Source organism: Leucoraja erinacea, chromosome 1, assembly GCF_028641065.1.
Source record: "Leucoraja erinacea ecotype New England chromosome 1, Leri_hhj_1, whole genome shotgun sequence".
In the NCBI taxonomy this organism is placed as follows: Eukaryota; Metazoa; Chordata; class Chondrichthyes; order Rajiformes; family Rajidae; genus Leucoraja; species Leucoraja erinaceus.
The window spans coordinates 121,716,554-121,741,112 of record NC_073377.1 but is presented as its reverse complement, the minus strand read 5'-3'; the positions used below and the strand labels follow the sequence as shown (position 1 = coordinate 121,741,112).

The 24,559-nt window shown below is 44.2% G+C and overlaps 1 protein-coding gene across 5 annotated transcripts in view; it reads left to right on the top strand.

Annotated features, from left to right (window-relative positions):
- Positions 1 to 24,559, top strand: part of LOC129701339 (homeodomain-only protein-like) — a 118,727-nt gene that overhangs the window by 17,590 nt on the left and 76,578 nt on the right. For all 5 annotated transcript variants that reach the window (XM_055642492.1, XM_055642486.1, XM_055642481.1 and 2 more), the window contains exons 4-5: positions 6,017 to 6,114; positions 7,698 to 7,821. In XM_055642492.1, the coding sequence (XP_055498467.1) occupies positions 6,017 to 6,114; positions 7,698 to 7,821 (222 nt within the window). The remainder of the gene's footprint in view (positions 1 to 6,016; positions 6,115 to 7,697; positions 7,822 to 24,559) is intronic.

Genomic DNA, 24,559 nt, shown 5'->3' with positions numbered 1-24,559 from the left:
ACCTTTGATCTTCCCTATGGCCTGCTTTTCTGCTTAATCATTTACCTCAGCTTGTGGCTATAACTGGAGACATGCTAGCTTTCTGTGATAACTATAACAAAAGGCTCTTGTTTCCACAGAGAACAGTTAATAAAAGAACAAGGAGAGCAACATATGGGAATCAATTGTTGAATAATGTTTTATTGTCACATGTACCTAGAATCAGTGAAATTCTATTAGAAATTCTATGTTTTACTCCGGAGTCACGTTAGTGACTACGTGAAGAACCCGCCAGGGCGCATGCGTGTCATATCGCTACACGCATTGCGAAACGACAGGCGAGGTGGAACGACGTTCCCCCGCAGCGGCAAGTTTAAAAGCCAGAACCGACAGGTAAGTGGTTACTCTGTGGTCTTTATTGTTCCCATACTGTTTCACAGGTGGGGAAACGATGGACAAATCCAAAAAGTCAACCAGAGCTGCGACAAAGCTGGCGGGGGAGGACCGCGCAGTTGCGGGCAGCCAGCAGCGGCCGGCGGCACAGGAATCACCCGTAATGGGATCAGCTGTGCCCGACTTAGCCCCCGCACCAGCCAGATCAACACCGCGGCCAGGCGGGAAGGCAAAAAGAAAAACAAACAGAGCCGTTGACTCTAATGAGTCCGACTTTGAGGAGCCGCGAGCGGCCAGCGACCGCGCGTGCTGGAGCCGGATGGAGCGCCTCATGGAGCAAATGCTCTAACGTGACAGACTCCGGGAGATGGAGTCTAGTCACCGTGAGTCATACATAACACCCACAGCAGCACCTTACGTAGGGCTGCACAGTGCATCTCCCTCGTCAGAGGGGAGTACTGGGGATCAATTCTGGGCTGACCCCGAAGAGGGGTTTGCTGAACAAACTATAAGTGTGCAGGGGGTGCAGGAAGGCGAAAATCTACTGGACATGGTGTCCAATTACATACAGCCAGATCAGACTGGACGGAACCTAGAACAGAAACTAGCTGCCAGCATTGATGTCCTGTCATTCAAGCAACTACAGGAACAGGCTGTGATGGACACCACTGCCAAATATATGGCACCAAGAAATTGCGTATCCCTGAATATTCCAGTCGTGAATAATTGTATCTGGAAACACGTCGGAGCATCAGTTAGAAGCATGAATGTCAAGCTCCAGAGAATACTAAAACCACTAACAGCAGGGATCACAGCATTCACTTGCACAGTGGATGGGAAGGAAATGTTGCACGAACAACAGGATGCACTGGCACTATTCTGCAATACATCAATAGTGTCAGGAAGAGTGCCATCCGACCTGCCTTAAATCCAAAATTTGCAGGCCTGTGCAAACCTGGAGACACAAAGCCACCAATATTATTATTTGGTGGAAACCTGTCCAAGCAGGTTAAGGAGCTCGATGAGGAGGCAAAAACCCTGGGGCTCATAAAGGCAACAACAGTAAGGACCTCCCACAGCCACAGACAGCACCCTTACGCACCCACCAGCAGAACAGGAGAAGCTGGTGAAAGCTCAAAGGACGGACGTACAGGACAGCGGTCTTTTTTAAGCCATGGCCCAGACCGGCCTTTGTGGAAAATGCCCAAACCCGAAACCCAAACCCAAACCCGGACACCGGCGCCTCAACCTCCTCGAAGACCACACAGGAAGAAGTAAACCTTCCACTGGTAACCATGGAGGTAGGTGGATCTGGTCCCTTACAAATTATAGGAAGTGTGGAAAATACACATATCGGGAGATTACACTTCTTTTGGGAGGCATGGAGTGTATTGACAACAGACACTTATATCCTAAACAGTGTCTAGGGATATCCCATTGAATTTGTGCAAATAAATAGCCCCCCAGTTCAGCATGTACCGAACCGAACGTTTGTACTTTCATGAAAAGAAAAATTAGAAGCACATGCTGAACTGGTGAGACTTCACGCAAAGGGGGTAATTGAAAAAACCCAACACGATTCTCTGGAATTTGTGTCTAATATCTTTACCAAAAACAAAAAAGATGGTGGTTGTCGCATCATCATAGATTTGACCAACTTGAATACATATGTGCAATATATTCATTTCAAGATGGAAACCTTTGTTACTGCCAAACAATTGATTTCCAAAGGCTACTTCATGGCTAGCATCGACTTAAAAGATGTCTACTATTCAGCACGTATACGGACTGACCACAGACGTAATTTAAAATTCAACTGGATGGGGCAGCCTTGGCAGTATAGAGCTCTACCAAATGGATTAACATCAGCCTCCAGGCTGTTTACAAAAATCTTGAAACCAGTCCTAGCGTTTCTTCGGAAACAAAAACATATGATCATGGCCTATCTAGATGACATATTGATTGTGGGCAAAACTTTGGAATTAGCCAAACTAGCTGTATCAGACACCAAACAATTGTTTGAGAAACTGGGGTTTATCATCCATTCAGTTAAATCTAAACTAACGCCTTCCACCATAATGGATTATTTGGGGTTCACTGTTGACTCAGTTCACATGCCAGTGACTTTACCAAAGGACAAGGCTACAGTCTTCACTGAGGCATGCAACAACCTCATTGACATCAGTGAACCATCTATCAGATTGGTAGGTTACACAAAAAAGCTGAAGAAACTCAGCGGGTGCAGCAGCATCTATGGAGCGAAGGAAATAGGCAACGTTTCGGGCCGAAACCCTTCTTCAGACTGGTAGCAAGGGTGATTGGCAAAATTGTGGCTGCTTTTCCAGCCACACAATTTGGACCTTTGCATTATCAAAATTTACAAAGGGCAAAAATACAAGCACTCAAAATTAATACTGGTCATTTCGACAGACCAATGAAGCTACCAATCAAAGCAATTATGAAATTAAAATGATGCAGGGATAACATTCGGCATTGTTCCAGCCCTATTATTATCAGCAACCCCTCAGTGGTGCTACAAACTGATGCCAGTGTGCTTGGTTGCGGTGCAACCAATTCCATCTCCAGCTGTGGAGGTAGATGGAATGCATAGGAGGCATCATTACTACAGCCACTTGGCATAAACTACCTGGAAATGTTGGGTGTGTTCTATGGCCTAAAGTCATACTGTTCTGGAATATATCACCAGCATGTTAGACTACAGATTGACAATACCACCGTGGTGGCATATATTAACCATATGGGTGGAATCAAATTGACATCATGTGACAATCTGGCTAAATACAATTTGGCAATGGTGTATCCAGAGAAATATTTGGATATCAGCTACTAACCTACCAGGTAACCTAAATTCAGTGGCAGACACCAGGTCACGTAAATTAAATGAAAACATCGAATGGATGTTGGATATAAAAGTATTTGCTGAAATTGTAGCATGGTATGGAACACCAGATATCGATCTATTTGCATCTAGACTCAATCACCAGTTACCAAACTATGTTTCTTGGGAACCAGACCCTGGGGCATCAGCGATAGATGCTTTTTCGCTGCATTGGGGGAAATTGTTTTTCTATGCATTCCCTCCTTTCTGCCTCATCAGTCGGGTATTTCGCAAAATACAACAAGACTCGGCATCAGGTATTTTGGTAGTGCCCGAATGGCCTACTCAACCATGGTTCCCTGTGATACTCGACATGGTCTTAGAACCATGTATCACCATCCTGAAACGATTAGATTTGTTGGTTCATCCCGTAACTGGGGATAGCCATCCATGTCATAAAATGACAAACTTATTAATTTGTAGAGTCTAAAGAAACCTCTACTGGAACTGGGACTGACGGACTGAACATTGAACATTATTTCAGCGGCTCACAGGCAGTCCACCAAAAAACAATATCTGGTATACATCAGGAAATGGGAGATATATTGTCACAGAAACAACATCACTTACAGCTCGAAGAACATAACGTCTGTTCTGGAATTCCTGGCAGACCTCCATTATGAAGAGGGGCTCAGTTACAGTGCCATTAACTGTGCCAGAAGTGCCCTTTCAGCATATCTATGGCGAGGATCAGAGCATCATTCTGTTGGGACTCACCCCCTGGTAACCAAACTTATGAGGGGAATTTTCAATAACAATCCCCCAAGAACCAGGTACTCTCAAATATGGGATGTGAGTATTGTCCTAACGTTGCTAAGGAACTGGTCTCCAGCAACAGCTCTATCCCTGCAAAAGCTGATGCATAAAACAGTCATGCTGATGGCTTTGATCATAGCACAAAGGGTACAGTCTTTACATAAGTTAAGGCTGGACAATATGACTTCTTCACCAAGAAATATAACTTTTCATATTCATGAATTAGTCAAACAACACACCGGGATCATCAGGCCTCAAAATAGAATTTAGGGCCTACCCTATAGATGATCGTCTCTGTATAATAAGACATTTATTGTTATATATGGAGAACATCAAAAACATCAGAGGCAATGAGATGGCACTACTAATCAGCCACAAGCAACCCCACAAAAAAGTGTCGGTTCAAACTATTTCCAGATGACTGAAACAGGTTTTAACAACAGCTGGGGTGGATACTAACATATTCAAATCTTATTCCACCACGGGTGCAGCTACATCAGCAGCTATGGAGTTGGACGTACCGATGGACCAAATCCTGGAGACAGCAGGATGGTCAAGGGAAAAAAACGTTCCAACAATTCTACCATAAACCAGTGGTTAAACCTGGAACTTTTGCAGAATCAATTTTAAGTTCTGTAATATGATTTCACCCCATAGAATAGGGGCTATAATTTGTTGTTAATAAATTTATCATGGATGAAATCACAGAGCTTTGAAATCTTCACGTAGTCACTCACGTGACTCCGAAGTAAAATAGTAAGATTAAATGAGAACTTACCAGTTCGAAGTTTGATCATTATTTTATGAGGAGTAACGTTGAGGGATTACGTGCCCTCCGCTCCCACCCTTGATCATAAAGTTCAACTGGTATCCTCTTCTCTAATCTTACTATGTTCAGTCATTACTGTTATCTGTGATTTCACACCGCTTCTTTGAAGAATGACACGCATGCGCCCTGGCGGGTTCTTCACGTAATCCCTCAACATTACTCCTCATAAAATAATGATCAAACTTCGAACTGGTAAGTTCTCGTTTAATCTTACTATTTTACATAGAATTCAGTAAAATCAGTACATCGGCACAATCATACCCAAGTATAAATGTACAATAATTGTAGTGTAAGAATAGTAGATTACACTGAAACAGTACATAAAGAGTTACCACGTTTCCTCCACCATCTTGTATCCTGCAAGTTTGAAAGTTCTTAAGAAATATAGTCTTAGTTGGTGATGTAGGGATTGGTAGGGATTGGCGCGGCCTGGCGGTGACATCGATGGTCTCCAATGCTGCTCCACCACTCTGTGCCGTTGAAGGATGCGTCCATTCCGCACGTTGGTCCGACCTCTATGGGGCCTCTAGCAGCGCCCGGTCCACGCGATCCCAAAGCTGCTGCAGGGCCTCCAGATGCCCACACAAAGCAAATATTGAAACCGTGAATGCACGGTCCCTCGCCTACCACAGCCACCGCTTCAGCTCTGTGCACCGGGGCAGTTGACCATGGAGTTGACCATTGACGCATCCGAATGACGCAGTTGACCATTGGTACCCAGGAGCGCCACTGAGGGTCCGGGAGGTGAGCCCACGGCCTGCTCACTGGCATTGATCCTATCCTCTGTCTACCACTGCTGCCATCTTGGAACTACACTCTAGCAGGTAGTTAATCTGCTTTGGTCAGTCTTGAGAGCAGAAATCTGCCTTTATTTCATCGGTAAAATTCCAAAATGGTCCATATTATTTCCATTGATTAACTGATAGCTTCCTTGACACACTCCCCCAAACGGTTTTCAGATTCAATACCACAGGTGAGTAATTCCCAGCCTTGCTTAGATAAAAAACATGTTAAAGTACAGTGAAAAGTGGAATCACCACACTATGGCTTAGCATGTTAGATAAATTACTAGAAGTATCGAGCAAAAAGTCTATCTAATTAATAAGTACTTAGGAATAGTTTCAGTGAGAGTGTTGAATGTTATTTTTCTGTATCCTCAGCTTTTGGAAGCTAAAGTGGGATTGCTCCACAAAGAAGAAGAGACTATGCATGAAGTTAGACTGGATGAAGCTCAAAGAGACAGTGAACTCCAGAATAGGTAAACCACCTCAAAGTGGGCATATGTATAATGCAATCAAAGTTTAATTTTGACCCCCCCATCCCTCCCATCTGTGGACATAGCCCAGATAGTTGAAGACGTAGACCAGGCCATCATGCATCCAACCTCCTTTCCATTGACTCCAACTGCACGTCATGTTGCCTGGGCAAGGCCACCAGCTATAATCAAGGACCTGTCTCACCCCGGTCACTCCTTATTCTCCCTTGTCCTAGCAGTAAAGAGGTACATAAGTTGGAAAAAACATACCTCCAGATTCTGGAACAGTTTCTTCCCAGCTGTTACCTAGCAACTGAAAGGTCCTTCATCAGCCAGAGTACAATCCTGACCTCACATCTACCTCATTGGAGACCTTCGGACTATCTTTAATAGGACTTAATTGGACTTTATCTTGCACTAAATGTTATTCCCTTTATTGTGTATCTGCAATTTCTTGTACTCTTGGTTGGAGCTGTTCCCAATCCCGATAACATGCTTTCTATGACACATCTGTAGAAGTTGGTGAGAGTTGTTGGAGATATACCAAACATCCTAAGCCTTCTTGGGAAGTAGAGGTGTTGGTGTGCTTTGTTTATCATTGCTTCAGTATGGACATATATTTCTCTAATTTTAAGTAATACTCCCCCCCACCTGCACCCTGCCCCCCTATCTTTCCTCTTCCCATTCCCATTGTCCTGGTGTGCACACATTTCTCCCATTTCTCCCATTAACCTAGTCATCTTGCTCATTTCCCCTCCTCCTTACAAATCATCTCCCACTCCTCCCAACCCTGAGATCCTTTTACCTTTCATTCCCCCCCATTTCCCCTCCGTCCTACCCCCTTCTACCTTCCTCCCTTCTTCTGGGTTTACGGTTCACTCATCTTCTTTCCTTATCTGACATCAATTCCCCTCATGATTTTATATCACACCACAGCCTCCTGTACCCCCAAGGAATAAAGTTGTAGCTTGCCCAGTCTCTCCCTGTAGCTCAGGTGGTAAGTCCTGGCAGCATCCTCTTAAATCTTCTCTGCACTCTTTCGAGCTTAAATGCCACAAAACCTTTGCTTCCTGCCACTGGGGCAATTTTGCATCCTATTTGCCGCTGCCTCCCAGATCCTTTTACTTGTACTATTTTGACTAGTCTACCATGTGAGACCTTGTCAACAACCTTGCTAAAAATCATATTGATATGATGAGAGTAATTCTGCCCTAATTGCATCACACAGCTTTTTGGCGCTCTGGTTTCCAACCAGTTTAAAAAAATAATTAGGTCCTAGACTATATCAGGACATGCCCCAAATTGTATAATTCATCTTTGCACTCTGCTCCCGTCCCCCAGTAAGAGAATCGTTCCTTCTGAAAGCGCATATCAGAGAAAATATACATCTGGAGCAAGATTTACCGTGGTCAGATAATCAATTACCAATTTCTGGTAGACCCTTCGGAAAGCATGGCTCGTTATTTGAGTGCACAGCGTGAAGGCGTTTAACTACTTGATGACTATTCTTAATTTGGCGGTAGAAACTGAGAGACATTGTGAAGTTATCTAATGTTATTGAGTTAATAATTATTCATTATTGACAGGATCTGCATCTTAGAAGAGGAAGTAGAACGATTTAATCACAGATTGGGACAACTAGCCCTGAACAGAAGAGGTCCACAGTCCATGTCCACAGTCTCCTGGTACCTGAGGCAGGAGAACGAGGAGGTGACTATGTGTTTATACATGTTAAATAAATTAATCTTACCTCTACAATTACATTGTTATCATTAAAGTATATTGCAAAAAGCAAAGGGCTGGATATGTTGGAATCCACTGGTTGCAACCTTCTGCCCACGAAACACTTCTCAACCATTATAGAAACAAGAAACTGCAGATGCTGCTTTACAAAGAAGAACGTAAAGTGTTGGAGCAACTTTGCGGGTCAGGCCGCATCCGATCCCAACATGGATAGGTGACGCTTCTTCAGACTATAATTTAAGAAAAACGAGTTCAACATCATGGCAGGCCCAGAACCTGTTGAGGTGGGAACAAAAGTGTACAATGTTGAGGCCTCTGTTGAGGACTGACCATAGTGCATCTGAAAGAGGGAGGTCAGGGGCAGATGGTAAAAACACAACAGGGATGAGGGATGGGGCCAGAGGGGTGGAAGGAGCCTTGGGCAAGGTACTGTGGATGATGGGGACAGAGGGGTGGAAGGAGCCTCGGGCAAGGGGAGGGGGGGGGGGGGGGGGGGGGGTGGGGAGGAGAAGTAGTCCATCTATCCATGTTTTCCCAGAGATGTGTCTGCCCGACCTGCTGTGTTATTCCAGCACTTTATGTCCTTCATGATCAACCATTATCCCACACTTCATGCCACTGGGGAGGAACAAGGGTCCCGACCTGAAATATCACCTGTCCGCTACCTCCACAGATACCTCCTGACCCACTGATTTCCTCCAGCACTTTGTATTTTACTCAAAATTACAGCATCTGTAGTTCATAGAAACAGAAATATAGAAAAATAGGTGCAAGAGTAGACCATACAGCCCTTCGAGCCAGCACCGCCATTCAATATGATCATGGCTGATCATCTAAAATCAGTATCCCCGTTCCTGCTTTTTCCCCATATCCCTTAATTCCTTTAGCCTTAAATCTAACTCTCTTTTGGAAACCTCCAGTGAATTTGAGGCAGAGAATTCCACAGATTCACAATTTTCCTCATCTCAGTCCTAAATGGCTTACCCCTTATTTTTAAACTGTGACTCCTGGTTCTGGACTCCCCCAATATCGGGAACATTTTTCCTGCATCTAGCCTGTCCAATCCTTTAAGAATTTTATATGATTCTATAAGATCCCATCTCATCCTTCTAAATTCCAGTGAATACAAGTCCAGTTGACCCATTCTTTCATCATATGTCAGTCCCGCCATCCCAGGAATTAACCTGGTGAACGCACGCTGCACTCCCTCAATAGCAATAATGTCCTTCCTCAAATTAGCAGACCAAAATTGCACACAATACTCCAGGTACAGACTCACCAGGGCCCTGTACAACTGCAGTAGGACCTCCTTGCTCCTATACTCAAATCCTCTCACTATGAAGGCCAACATGCCATTAGCTTTCTTCATTGCCTGCTGTACCTGTATGCTTACTTTCAGTGACTGTTGTACAAGCCCAGGTCTGGTTGCACCTCCCCTTTTCCTAATCTGACACCATTCAGATAATAATTTGCCTTCCTTGCGTCTTCTTTAAATAAATAATTGATTTACTCCACTTCAGTGTAAGATTTCCAAGAAAATGTCCAAAACTTAAATAATTTTACAGTGCACAAACTCCTCTTTGATTGGCGTCACTGTCTTAGTGCCAGGAAATGATAATGATAATGACCAGGTTGTTTGTCCAAGGCTGTGAGATTGACCCGGCCACTGGAAGCCTATTCTCCTCAGGAAATGTATATTGCATTTTCAGGTTGAAATGTTAAATCATGACCTCACCTGCCTTTTGACACTGAAGCCCATTCCCAATACAGCACTGGATTATTAGCCTAGACATTTCTGCTTGGAACTAACTGCCAGGACAGCACAGTGGCTCAGCTGGTAGAGCCACTGTCTCACGATGCCAGAGACCTGTTTGATCCTGACCTCGGGTTCAGTATGTCTAGAGTTTGCACGTTGTCCCTGTGACCCCCAGGGTTACGTCGGGTACTCCGGATTCCTCGCACATCCCAACGACGTGCTGATTTGTAGGTTAATTGTCCTCTATAAATTGCCCCTGGTGTGTTGGGAGTGGATGCAAAAGTTGATTAACATAGAACGAGTGTGAACAGGTGATCAATGGTCAGCATGGACCCTGTGGGTCATAGGGCCTGTTTCTATGCTGTATCTCTAAACTAAACTCAGGAGTGGGGGGTTTTTTGAACTATGAACTGTTCTCGGGAACGGAATCTGGGTTCTTGCTGTATGTAAATGCAAAGCTTTCTTCACGCAATAATGAGAATTATTCTTAATCAAGATCAGAATAGTGTACTACATTCCTCTAGTCTAGCTAATTGACATGAATAATTAATCTAAATTGTTTTGGTCACCAACTTTATTGAACGGGCACAGATTCAGATCCAGTTGCAGTGAGATTAATATACCACACACCACAAACTACTTTGAATTTCAACTATAGCTGCAATGAATTAGATTCAGCCAGCAGTGATTAGTTGAGCTGACACCTTTGCTCCCTTGTTGGATTTTAAGGCCCTGCTTTGGGAGGATCTGGAAACAAGTGACGATCTTTGGAGGGGGCATTGCCTGCTGGGCAAAAGCCTGTGGTTTAATCAATGTCGATCTCTCCATCTTGTTTGGAGAACAAGGCCTCAGTCTTATGGTCTTCATCAAACAGGTTTTGTGTAAACATAACGAGCCTGGGCATGCCGATCGTGCCTCCAACGCTACAGTGATTTGTTGAACATTTCTTGCATTAGCAGTTTTATTGTTTGGTCATTATTTGTACAGTAATTAAATTAAATAGACTTTGTGAATGAGTCCTTGATCGGTGTTCACTGCACCTGGAGTTGAAAGAAATCATATCGTGTGTCTAGGGGTTGCCAACTGTCCCGTATTAGCCGGGATATTGGGCTAAAGTGGTTTGTCCCATACGGGACCGCCCTTGTTCCGTATCTGACTGCTACTACTCGGGTCAAGGGGACTGTCTGGTCAGAGCGCCGCATCCGGCCCCGCCTCACCCGTCCCGACGTACTGCAGCCCATGGAGTGCACAGCCTCGCCTGTGGCCCCATTGGTCGGCAGCCCGGCCAGCTGTCTGACCTTCGGACTTTCACTTCCCGCCGACACCACTATGGCGGATCATCGGTTCATGAGTTGGATGGGGTTCTGGACTGTGCGAGCGATGTCGCGTGCAAAGTCCGGCGCCTGGTCCAAAACTCCTCAGCTGGCCCGCCGGCTGGGCTTTGTGTGCAGTCCAGCATCCGGGCCAACTCATCATTCACCCAGCAACAGCTGAGTCGGTCAACGAATTGCCGTCGGGAATTTGTCCCTTATTTTGACCTTTTGTGCCTTATTTTGGAGTGAGAAAGCTGGCAACCCTATGGGTGTCCCAAATGTCTCCTGAAAACTGTGAGGAGATTTGAAGCAGAGCAGTTCCACCATCTGGTTGTTACTGGAACCGAAACTTCATCTATCCATGCTCTCCAGAGATGCTGCCTGACCCGCTGAGTTACTCCAGCACTTCGTGCCCTTTTGTTCCTGGTCAGTGGTAGTTTTCCAAGGAAAAATTCATCCTGCATTTGGCAGGCAGTTTGGCAAACTTTCAGATCAGGCCCTGTCTTCAGACTGAAAGGTCTATCGGTCCGAAGAAGGGTCCCGACCCGAAATGTCACCTATCCATTCCCTCCACAGATGCTGCCTGAATTGTTCTGCTGCTCCAGCGCTTTGTGTTTTGCTCAGGATTCCAGCATCTGCTGTTCCGCGTGTCTCTGGTAGATTGCTTTGCTGTGCTGTTAATCATTCATCAATGCTTTTATTGCATTTGAAATGTTGATGCAGCATAGAGATGGATCTTGTAATCATCGCCTTAGGACAGATCCCACAGAGGATGAACAGCTGAGTTGAAAAGTTGAAAACCAACTTTTTTTTCAAAAGTTCAAAACTGGTTAAAAAAAACGGGAAGAAACTGTCCCTGAATCTGGAGATGTGCGTTTTCATACTTCTGTACCTCTTACCTAATGGGGGAGAGCGGAGAATTGGGAGCGGGCAAGGTGGTCGGCATGGGCAAGTTCGGCCGAAGGGCCCGTTTCCACCCTGTATGACTCTATGACCCAAACCTTTGGAAAGGGGCAATGGATGAGGAAATTATTTCAGGAATCTGATAGACTTCTAAAGGCTGGATGTTCATGCTTTCAAGCTCCTGTATCTTTTTACAGTACGTGGAAGAGAGAAAAGGGAATGGTCTGGGTGGCAGGCATGCGTGATAATATTTACAGCCTTCCTAATGCAAAGTGCCATGAAGATTGACTGGATGGAAGGAAGTGATGAACCTGTGATGGACTGAGCTGTGTTCACCATTCTCGGTTGGTTCAGGCATTCAAACGCAGTACAGTTGCCATATTAGGCTGACGTGAATCCCATCACAAATGATGTTTGCTTCATTGACATGGTTCTTTTGGCTCCTTTGTTCCATCGCTTCAATAATGTTGTTCCAAATACCAGACTTTGGCACCTTGGTAGATTTAATATACTCGTTCTGTCCTATGTTAACAAAACACCAGAGTTTAAATTGTCTTGTTAGTTTTAAATCTTACTCAGTTTCAGCACATTCTTTTGACCATCATGCTTTGCTTCTTGACCATTCGCCATGTTAACACATTTTATTTACTTTAGAATCTTTAACATAATTTTAACAAACTTTACGCAACTGTTGCAGTACATCAACAAAATTTAATTAAAAAAGTAAGCCGCGTCAGAAACACTTTAACATTAGTGTTTACATTTGAAACGTTATTATTTATTTAAGCTACATGTTGCAAATCTTTGCCTTGAGCGGGAGACATTTTTATGTCAACTACTCGAACACTGAATCAGTGTGAGGAACAGTCCTGACTTGAAACGTCACCATTCCATGTTCTCCAGAGATGCTGCCTGACCTGCTGAATTACTCCAGCACTTTGTGTCTTTTTTGTTGTAACCCGGCATCTGCAGTTCCTTGTTTCTACTCAAACCATATTTCATCGGGGGCACTCCCATTTCTTTACTCAGATAATTTGCTTCATATCACATTTGTGATTCTGCTTGGCGCTCGATAAGCTGTGTTAATAAAGTTATTCTAATCCAGCAGGGATCTTTAATCCTAAAGATAGACATAAAATGCTGGAGTTACTCAGTGGGCTGCATCTCTGGATAGAAGGAATGGGTAACGTTTCAGGTCGAGACCCTTCTCAAGACTGAGAGTCTTGAGAAGGGTCTACCTTGTGACTACCTATTTGTGCTGGATTGAATAGACCTCAACTAAATTCTTAATGTGACATAGTTTTGCTTTGTTATAATAATTAAAAAGCTCATCCCAATGAGCACTTGTTGTCTATTGGAGGTATAGTAATTCTGGTTAATATTCTGACCTATAAATACTATGCAGCTTGAGAAAATTATAATGCCTCATTGGAAAAATTGACAAAGACTTTTCAGTCTCCCTTTTCAATCACCTCCCTCTTATAGGTAATCATCTCAAAGCATTACATAGGGGAGCGCCGTCCTGTACGGGTATGGCTGCCCAGCCTGCAGCTGTCCGTTTTTTCATCTCTTTTTTTTATTTTTAGTTAGTTGAGTTTTTGATTTCGGAGTTCTAGCCTTTTTTATGTGGGGGGTGGGGGGAAGGGGAAACTGCTTTTTCAAGTCCCTACCTGGTCGGAGTGGCAGCTTTCCTCTGGGCTGCACCTTCGGCCTGTCCTCGCGGCCTACCAGAGGGTCTGGAGCGGCGTTTCCTGATGTGACCGGCCAGAACCACGGCTTCGGTGGCAACGCTGGAGCGCTATCGCGGAGCGGAGCGTGCGATGCCTTGCCCGGGTCGCCGCGCTGGAGCTCCGGTATGCTGGGACCGCCGACAAAATACATTACGACAAACTATGGAGCGCCAGCCGCGGGCGGCGGCGCTGACCTTAAACATCTCTCGTATCTCTCGCCGAGATTGCCAGTGTTGGAGCTCCATCCAGCATGTCCTGTCGGCTTGGAAGCCACAGTCTCCGGTAAGGGGGAAGCCGTTCCTGGCACCCAAAGCCGCTGAGAGGATTCTCCCGACGCCGGAGCACCATCACCCGGCGAGAACGGCCTGGGAGGCCGACTGCGGAGGCCTCAATAGGCCTGACTATGGGTGGACATGGGGATGGGGACTGGGCTTTGTGCCTTCCCTCACAGTGGGAACCATTGTGGGGGGATGTTTTTAAGTTCTTTGTTAATTTTTTAATGTTGTATCTTATCTTTATCTGTGTGCTTCATGGCAAGTCAAATTTCACTACACCAATTGGTGTATGTGACAATACATGTCCTTTGTATCCTTTTGTTTGTTTGTAACCTTCATTTTTCCCAGGAACTTGTTATCAATGTATGAATGTTGTGACTCAGGGTCAATGTTCGCTATCAGGCTTGTGCCAGGGCAGTGATAGAAACATAGAAATTAGGTGCAGGAGTAGGCCATTCGGCCCTTCGAGCCTGCACCGCCATTCAATATGATCATGGCTGATCATCCAACTCAGTATCCCGTACCTGCCTTCTCTCCATACCCTCTGATCCCTTTAGCCACAAGGGCCACATCTAACTCCCTTAAATATAGCCAACTGGCCTCGACTACCCTCTGCGGCAGAGAGTTCCAGAGATTCACCACTCTCTGTGCGAAAAAAGTTCTTCTCATCTCGGTTTTAAAGGATTTCCCCCTTATCCTTATGACCCCTTGTCCTGGACCCCAACATGCCTCACTTGCCCCAACATATCTCACAGAATTTTGTAAGTTTCTATAAGATCCCCGCTCAATCTCCTGAGTTCTAGAGAGTATAAACCAAGTCTATCATGCCACACACATCATCCAATGTGAGCCAAGCTTTGGCTGCCAGATGAACATCAACAGAGTGCACACAGTCTGGAGACCTGTATATTTCTCTGTGTCGCAGGCAGTGTCTTCTCCTCTCCCTTCCCCTGTGCCCCACCTGGATGTGCCTATTTCTCCTCTCCACCTACCCCCTGCCTACATTCCTTCCTCTGGCCTCACAACTCACAACTCTTCAATCCTTTTGTCTCTTTTTTAATCTCTGCCATTTTCCCAATCATCTGCCTATCAACCCTCCCTCCGCCTGTGTTCACAACGCACAACTCTTCAATCCTTTTGTCTCTTTTTTAATCTCTGCCATTTGTCCAATCATCTGCCTATCAACCCTCCCTCTGCCTGTGTTCACAACCATCCTCCACCTGCCATGCTTTGTCCTGCCCCTCCACCTCATTTACCACTTCCACTGGCAGCTCAATCCATGGAAGTTCCGATCTCTGTATGAAAATGTTGCCCCTCGGGTCCCATTAACATCTTTCTCCTCTCAGCTTAAACCTATGGTTTTATACTCTCCTATGCTGGAGAAGAGACTGTGGCTAGTCACCTTATCTATGTGCCTTGTGATTTTATAAACCTCTATAAAGTCACTCCCACAGCCTCCTATGTTCTAGGGAAGAAAGACCCAACCTTTTGGGGTATTTTATGTTGCCTGGTCTGCTTGACATTTCCAGTGCTTCCTGTACATTGCTGACCCCGTAACAGAATGGCACAGATGGACGAGTGCAAATTTTAAGTTTATAGTTTCTCAAACTACACTGATTTTGAATTTTAGTCAAGACATTGGTTATGTCATGTCCTGTGGGAATTAAGCTCAAGTTGTGTTGTGTGGTAATGGGATGACTCAAGGCAGTTGCAATGAGGGCTGTGTATTCTTTGGATGCTTTACAAAAGAAGCTTAATTATTTTCCATATAAGTGTGTTTCGCTGGAGTACACTTGAAACATCTTATAACCAATTCCTGAATGCTGCAAGACTTTTATGGGGAGCCCACAAGAGTACACCATCTATCCTTACAGCAGTTTGTATAACAACAATCACATTATGTAGGCTTGTGCATAGATAATAAAGCGAAGGTTGCTTTGTAATTCGTAATTCTGAGGAAAATGCAGTGAACACAATGTGCTTTATGTCATCATCATCCAAATAAAGAAACTCTTGCAGGTGCCCTTTCAATTCTATGGGGTGCGTTTTGTGGGGAATTGAATCTAACTGTTACACTCAGGCCTGTAACTAAGAATAAACCGGGACTGTGATCCAAAAAATGCACCTGTCTCTATGGCTCCTGGGGCAGCTGCATTTGATCAGTGATCTGCAGCTCCCTTCCCCCGCTATCACAGCCAGAGTACTAGCAACGTACATTGGACTGACTTTTCCCTTCTCTTACCTCAGGAAGTTTTCACCACATATGGGTTTATACACGCATTAATCATAGACCTTAATTAGTTTCAGCTTAGTTTATTGTTGAGTGTAAGGTTTTTTTGTTGCTTGCTATCCAGTCAGCGGAAAGATTAAACATGATTACAATCATAGAGTCATAGAATGATACAGTTTGGAAACGGGCCCTTTGGCCCAACTTGCGCACACCGGCCAACAATGTCCCAGCTACACTAGTCCCACCTGCCCGCATTTGGTCCATATCCCTCCAAACCTGTCCTATCCATGTACCTGTCTAATTGTTTCTTAAATGTTAGGATAGTCCCTGCCTCAACTACCTCTTCAGGCAGCTTGTTCCATACACCCACTACTCTTTGTGTGAAAAGGTTACCCCTCGATTCCTATTAAATCTTTTCCCCTTCACCTTGAACCTATTTCCTCTGGTCCTCAATTCGCCTACTCTGGACAAGATACTCTGTGCATCCACCCATCTATACCTTTGATGATTTTATACACCTTTATAAGATTACCTCTAAACCTGTGCTCTAAGGAATAGTCACAGTCTACTCAACCTTTCTCTATAGCTCAGACTCCTGGCAACATCCTCATAAATCTTCCCTATAACCCTTTCCAGTTTGACAACATCCTTCCTCTAACATGGTGCCCAGAAATGAACACAATACTCTAAATGCAGTCTCACCAACATCCTATACAACTGCGACATGGCCTCCCAGCTTCTATACTCAAACCCTCCTCAACGTACAGATACAGGATAAAGGAAATAATATTTAGTGCAGGATAATGTCCAGTAAAGTCTGACTAAAGATAGTGTGATGGTCTCCAATGAGGTAGATGGTAGGTCAGGACCACGCTCTAGTTGGTGATAGGATGGTTTAGTTGCCTAATAACAGCTGGGCAGAAACTGTCCCTGAGTCTGCAGATGTGTGTTTTCAAACTTCTGTCCCTCTTGCCTGGACCACTTGACACTTCTGAAGCTCAATCTGATTCACAACTCTGATATCTTAATTCTGAGCAATGATAATCTCACAATCCTACTCTGTACGACACATGTTTGGCAATATTTGCAATAGACTGACTTCCAATTCTCATGATTAACCTGTTCCCCATGGAACACCACCTCGTGCTGAAAGGATACTCGCGAGTGTTTGTTCAAACTCTGATAACTCTGTCTGTACTTGTAGATCCAGTATATCCATGCTCAGCACTATAACATTTCCTGACGTACTTTTAAGAGATTATCGCTCACCCACTCACCCATTCACTCACTCACACACTCACACACTCAGTCCCTTTTCATTATATGCTTCCTCCCCTCAACGTTCCCTGCTAGCTAGCAATTTCTTGAGCCATCTTACCCCCAGCATTTAAAAACAACATTTTATGTTTTATTCATAATTTACTACATTTCTTTGCAGATTGAGCTACTTATATTTCAAAAATAAACATATTTTGTTTTAAGAATATATATGCTAAACAAAAACCTTACAAAACTTCTTAGTGAGAGAAAACTGCAAACATTCTTTGTGTATCTCCATGTTGAATATCGCTAGTGCTATATCCAATAGTGCTGGCACCTCCTTTTTTCATTACACATGGCCACTCATTTGGCCCCCTGGGGTGATATCTCTTCCCTTGTTTGAAGGATGTCCCCACTGAAATTAGCCCCCCAATGATCAGTAGCAGAAGGACCATAGGCTGTGGACCTCCCCCATAGAGCCTTTAAGCCAAGCTTCAGTGCGTCCCTCAGAAGGTACTCCAGCATTGTAATATGCCAGTCGGTAATGTCCCCATATGGAAAGTGCTTATCATTCTGGCACGTTGTCTCGCAGATTGAGCTATTGCTCGAGTAGAAACCTCACACTAATTAAATAGCATTCTGTCACAAATATGTCTACTTCATTAACATGGTCCTCTGATTGCCTCAACCCACCTTTTATTCTCTCCATCTCCCAATTAGCATCCTGTCTTGTTCCAAAAGACATTGTGTATTAGCTTCTTGGTAGATTTAATTTACTTGAGTTTAGTTTAGAGATACAGGGCAGAAACAGGCCTTTTGGCACACCGAGTCCGCCCCAACCAACGATCCCCGCATATTAACACTATCCTACACACACTAGGGACAATTTGTACTTATACCAAGCCAATTAACCTACAAACCTGGACGTCTTTGGTATGTGGGAGGAAACCAAAGATCCAGGAAAAAACCCACGTAGGGCATGGGGAGAATGTACAAACTCTGTACAAACAGCACCCTTAGTCGGGATCGAACCCGGGTCTCTAGCGCTGCAAGCTCTGTAAAACCGCAACTCTACCGCTGCGCCACTGTGCCGCCCTTGTTCTGACACTCTTTTTCTATCTGCTTCCAATGTAACACCAAACAGTAAATTGGTGTCCTGCCCTTCACAGTCTGAAGCTTTTAAACATGCAGTAATTCTATTTCAGCACATTCTTTACAGATAGCATCATTTATTGACCATCATGTAATACAAATTTTAACTTAATGTCAACAGATTCTGTAAACCAGTTCCATTATACAAACAACTTTATAGTGCAAAGTTACATGAGGCATTTTTGAATTTAAATATTTTACTATTTGTTTAATAAAAGCAGAGAGTGTTGCAGCATCTATGAAGAAGGAGGTTACTGAGTCTTTGAGACTCATTGAGTTCTAGCGCTGTAAACTATAGAAACAGGCTCTATGGGCCAATATAGTCATACTGATCTTTAGCCCAAATGCTGTAATATATTACATGTATAATAACATAGACATTATATCCATATCCTTCCATGACCTGCTAAGTGAAGTGCCTGTCTAACTGTCTCTTAAATGGGATAATAGACAATAGACAATAGGTGCAGGAGGAGATGGAATTCTCTGCCTCAGAGGGCAGTGGAGGCCGATTCTCTGGATACTTTCAAGAGAGAGACTACCCAGCTAGATACGGCTCTTAAAGATAGCAGAGGATATGGGGAGAAGGCAGGAACAGGGTGCTGATTGTGGATGATCAGCCATGATAATATTGAATGGCGGTGCTGGCTCAAACTGCATCTGCCAAGCATCTGCCCACTCACCCAACCTGTCCAAGTCACCCTGCATTCTCATAGCATAGAACTAATGTGAAGAATGGTCGTCAAGGTCTTGGTGGGCTGAATGGCTTGTTTCTATGCTGTATTTTAAAACTCAATTAAACCATGCAGACCACAACAAAGCACAGCACAGATCCCTGCTATACACCACTGGTCCAGACTTCCAATTAGAAAAGCATATTTCTACCACTGCCCTCTGCCATCTGCCATCTGCCATCTATCACCAAGCCAGTTTTGAATTCCAATAAGACAGTCTGCCTTGGATCTTTTGTTCCATAACCTTCTAGACCAGCCTATCATGCAAAACCTAGTCTAATGATCCGCAATTCCGTGTCCCTCACCATCTTCCAGTCCCGCCTCAAGACCCATCTCTTCACCTCTGCCTATCCTTAGCCCCACGTCCCCCTCCCTTTTCATCTGTGCATTAATTGCCTCATATTGTGTTTTGAATTGTATTCTGTCTTTACTTTGTGTACTAGTCATGTCTCTACTATTTATTTCATTCCCCTTACATGTTTTTCCTCTACCTGCTAAATGTTTGTAAGGTGGCCTTGAGACCCTTGAAAGGCCCCATAAATAAAATGTATTATTATTATTATTATTAATGTCTTATGCAAGTCCATCTAGACAGCATCTACTGTGCTGAATTTATCAATCTTCTGAAAAAGCTCAATCAAATTAGTGAGACAGGAGATAGACACAAAAAGCTGGAATAACGCAGCGGGAACTCCATCTTCAAGTTTGCCGACGACACCACCATTGATGGACGAATTACATATGGTGATGAGTCAGAATATAGAAGTGAGATCGACCGATTGAAAATGGTGCCAGCACAACAAACTGGTTCTCAATATCAGTAAAACCAATGAACTGATTGTGGACTTTGGAAGAGGAAGGATGAGGACCCACAATCCTTCAAAATTAAAAACTTCAAATTCCTGGGCGTGCATATTTCCGAAGATCTTTCCTGGACCCAGCACATTGATGCAATTATAAGTAAAGCACACCGACGCCTCTACTTCCTGAGAAGATTAAGGAGATTCGGTATGTCAAAGAGGATTCTCTTGAACTTCTACAGGTGCACAGTAGAGAGCATATTGACTGGTTGCATCATGGCCTGGTTCAGCAACTTGAACGCCCAGGAGCGGAAAAGACTGCAAAAAGTTGTGAGCACTGCTAGTCCATCACCGGCTCTGACCTCCCCACCATCGAATGGATTTATCGGAGTCGCTGCCTCAAAAAGCATCATCAGAGACCCAAACCATCCTGGCCACTCACTCATTTTACCATTGCCATCGGGAAGAAGGTACAGGAGCCTGAAAACTGTGACGTTCAGGAACAGTTTCTTCCCTACAGCCATCAGGCAATTAAACACTACAACCTCAAATACGCTCTGAACTACAATAGACTATTATTATTATTATTATTATTATTATTATTATTATTATTGCACTACTGTTGTTTGTTTTTTGCATATGTATATCTATATTACTAAAAGTCTGTTCTTGACCGGTTTTGGCCATCTGTGCTGCGATTTCCGAGAGAACGCCACCACATACCGCCGTCATTTTTGGCCACCTTGCTCAGAGCTCCCCCTCCGCCGTATGTGTGTCGAGGATTTTTCCCGTCGATTAAAAATGACAGAGATATTAATGGTTTTACAAAATTCCCCATTCTCTCTACTGCCCCCGCTGGTGGCAGGGGGGAGGGACTATAAAACGAGGAAGTGGTGTGCCACACAGTCTCTTCAAGATGGAGGAAGGCAGAGGGTCACGTTTCTCTGTGAATAACACTGAACACATGTCTACTCAAATGTAAGTGCCCTTAGTGGTTCTATAATGCTTGCAGAATGTGTCTATTGGTTCTAAAGCTTGCAAAAAAAAGTGTCTATTGGTTCTAATGCTTGCAAAAAAAATGTCTATTGGTTCTAAAGCTTGCAAAAAAATGTCTATTGGTTCTAAAGCTTGCAAAAAATGTCTATTGGTTCTAAAACTTGCAAAAAATGTCTCTATTGGTTCTAAAGCTTGCAAAAAAATGTCTATTGGTTCTAAAGCTTGCAAAAAAAATGTCTATTGGTTCTAAAGCTTGCAAAAAAATGTAAAAAAATGTAAAAGCTTGCAAAAAATGTGTCTATTGGTTCTAAAGCTTGCAAAAAAATGTCTCTTGGTTCTAAAGCTTGCAAAAAAATGTCTCTATTGGTTCTAAAGCTTGCAAAAAAAATGTCTATTGGTTCTAAAGCCTGCAAAGAAAATGTCTATTGGTTCTAAAGCTTGCAAAAAAATGTCTCTATTGGTTCTAAAGCTTGCAAAACGTGTCTCTATTGGTTCTAAAGCTTGCAAAAAAATGTCTCTATTGGTTCTAAAGCTTGCAAAACGTGTCTCTATTGGTTCTAAAGCTTGCAAAAAACTGTCTATTGGTTCTAAAGCTTGCAAAAATATGTCTATTGCAAAAAAATGTCTATTGGTTCTAAAGCTTGCAAAAATATGTCTAATGGGTTGAAAGCTTGCAAAAAGTGTCTATATATTACTGCAAATGTTGGATTGGTTGCTCTGAAGTGAAGTTGAAAGGCACTACTTACTGCAAATGGTGGCTTGGGTGTGGCTTGAAGTTGAAAGACACCACTTACTGCAAATGGTGGCATGAAGTTGAAAGGCACTACTTACTGCAAATGGTGGATTGGTTGCTTTGGCTTGAAGTTGAAAAGCACTACTTAATGCAAATGGTGGCTTGGGAGCTTTGACTTGAAGTTGAAAGGCACTACTCACTGCAAATGATGGCATGAAGTTGAAAGGCACTACTTACTGCAAATGGTGGCTTGGGTGCTTTGGCTTGCAGTTGAAAGGCAGTACTTACTGCAAATGGTGGCTTGGGTGCAATGGCTTGAAGTTGAAAAGCATTACTTACTGCAAATGGTGGCATGAAGTTGAAAGGCACTACTTACTGCAAATGGTGGCTTGGGAGCTTTGGGTTGAAGTTGAAAGGCACTACTTCCTGCAAATGGTGGCTTGGGTGTGGCTTGAAGTTGAAAGGCACTACCTACTGCAAATGGTGGCTTAGGTGCTTTGACTTGAAGTTGAAAGGCACTGCTTACTGCAAATGGTGGCTTGGGTGCTTTGCTTGAAGTTCAAAGGCACTACTTACTGCAAATGGTGGCTTGGGAGCTTTGGCTTGAAGTTGAAAGGCACTACTTACTGCAAATGGTGGCTTGGGAGCTTTGGCTTGAAGTTGAAAGGCATTAATTACTGCAAATGGTGGCTTGGGTGCTTTGGCTTGAAGTTGAAAGGCACTACTTACTGCAAATGGTGGCTTGGGTGGCTTGGGTGCGGCTTGAAGTTGAAAGCATTACTTACTGCAAATGGGGCATGAAGTTGAAAGGTACTTACTGCAAATGGTGGGATTGGTTGCTTTGGCTTTAAGTTGAAAGGCACTACTTACTGCAAATTGTGGCTTGGGTGCTTTGGCTTTAAGTTGAAAGGCACTACTTCCTGCAAATGGTGGCTGGTGGCTTGAAGTTGAAAGGCACTACTTACTGCAAATGGTGGCTTGGGGGTGCAATGGCTTGAAGTTAAAAGGCACTACTGTAAATAAATTACTTCCTGGGAGCACTGTATATCGATTTTAGAAAGGCACTACTTCGGCTGCAATTTGTGGCCATCTTACTCAAAGGCACTACTTACTGCAAAATTCTGGCTTGGGATGAAAACTTGCAGTTGAAAGGCACTACTTACTGCAAATGATGGCTTGGCTGTTTTGGCTTGAATTTGAAAGGCACTGCTTACTGCAGATGGTGGCTTGGGTGCAATGGCTTGAAGTTAAAATGCATTACTTACTGCAAATGGGGGCGTGGGTGCATTGGCTTTAAGTTGAAAGGCACTACTTACTGCAAATTGTAGCTTGGGTGCTTTGGCATTAAGTTGAAAGGCACTGCAAATGGTGGCATGGAGTTGAAATGCACTACTTACTGCAAGTGGTGGCTTGGATGCAATGGCTTGAAGTTGAAAGGCATTACTTACTGCAAATGGTGGCTTGGGTGCATTGGCTTGAAGTTGAAAGGCACCACTTACTGCAAATGGTGGCATGAAGTTGAAATGCACTACTTACTGCAAATGGTGACTTGGGTGCTTTGGCTTGAAGTTAAAAGGCACTACTGTAAATGCACTTACTTCCTGTTTGCACTGTATATTGATTTTATAATAATAATAAATTTCATTTATGGGCGCCTTTCAAGAGTCTCAAGGACACCTTACAAAAATTTAGCAGGCAGAGGAAAAACATGTAAGGGGAATGAAATAAATAGTAGAGACATGACTAGTACACAAAGTAAAGGCAGAATACAATTCAAAATACAATATGAGGCAATTAATGCACAGATGAAAAGGGAGGGGGACGTGGGGCTAAGGATAGGCAGAGGTGAAGAGATGGGTCTTGAGGCGGGACTGGAAGATGTTGAGGGACACGGAATTGCGGATCAGTTGGGGGAGGGAGTTCCAGAGCCTGGGAGCTGCCCTGGAGAAGGCTCTGTCCCCAAAACTGCGGAGGTTGGACTTGTGGATGGAGAGGAGATCGACTGATGTGGATCTGAGGGACCGTGAGGGTTGGTAGGGGAGAGAGGAGGTCAGTGAGATATGGGGGGGGGGGGGGGGGGGGGGGGGGGGGGGGGGGGGGGGGTGGATGGCTTTGTAGGTGAGGACCAGGATTTTGTAGGTGATCCGGTGGGAGATGGGAAGCCAGTGAAGTTGTTTGAGGACTGGAGTGATGTGATGCCAGGATTTGGTGTGGGTGATGAATCGGGCGGCTGCGTTCTGGACCAGTTAGAGTCGGTTGATGTAGGTGGAGCTGATGCCAAGGAGAAGTGAGTTGCAATAGTCCAGTTGGTTTAGATAAAACGCTACCACTTACGGCTGTGATTTTTGGCCATCTTACTCAGTCCCCCTCCGCTGAGCAGGTGCAGAGAATTCTTCCCATCAATGAAAAATAAAAGTGTTATTAGTTTTTTAAAAAATGTTGAGAATCTATCTCCTGTCGATCACTCCATGAAAGCCACACCTTTTCCGGTGGGGGGGGGGGGGGGTTATAAAACCCGGAAATGTGGGTGTGGCTCAGTCTCTGCAAGATGGAGGAGGGAGAGGTCACGACTCGCTGGCTTTAGTGGCTTTGCACCCTACTTCAAATGGTATGAAACTGCACTTGAATTTGGTGGCCTTGCACCCTGCTAGAAGTGGTAAGAAACTGCACTTGAATTTGGTGACCTTATACCCTGTTTGAGATAGAATTTCAAGGATTAGCCGTGAGTCAACTACCAGCCCACCAGCCGTGAGTGAGTGAGTTGCCAGCACAACAGGCTTGATTGATTGAGACGCCAGCCCAAGAATCCATTTGGCGCACAAT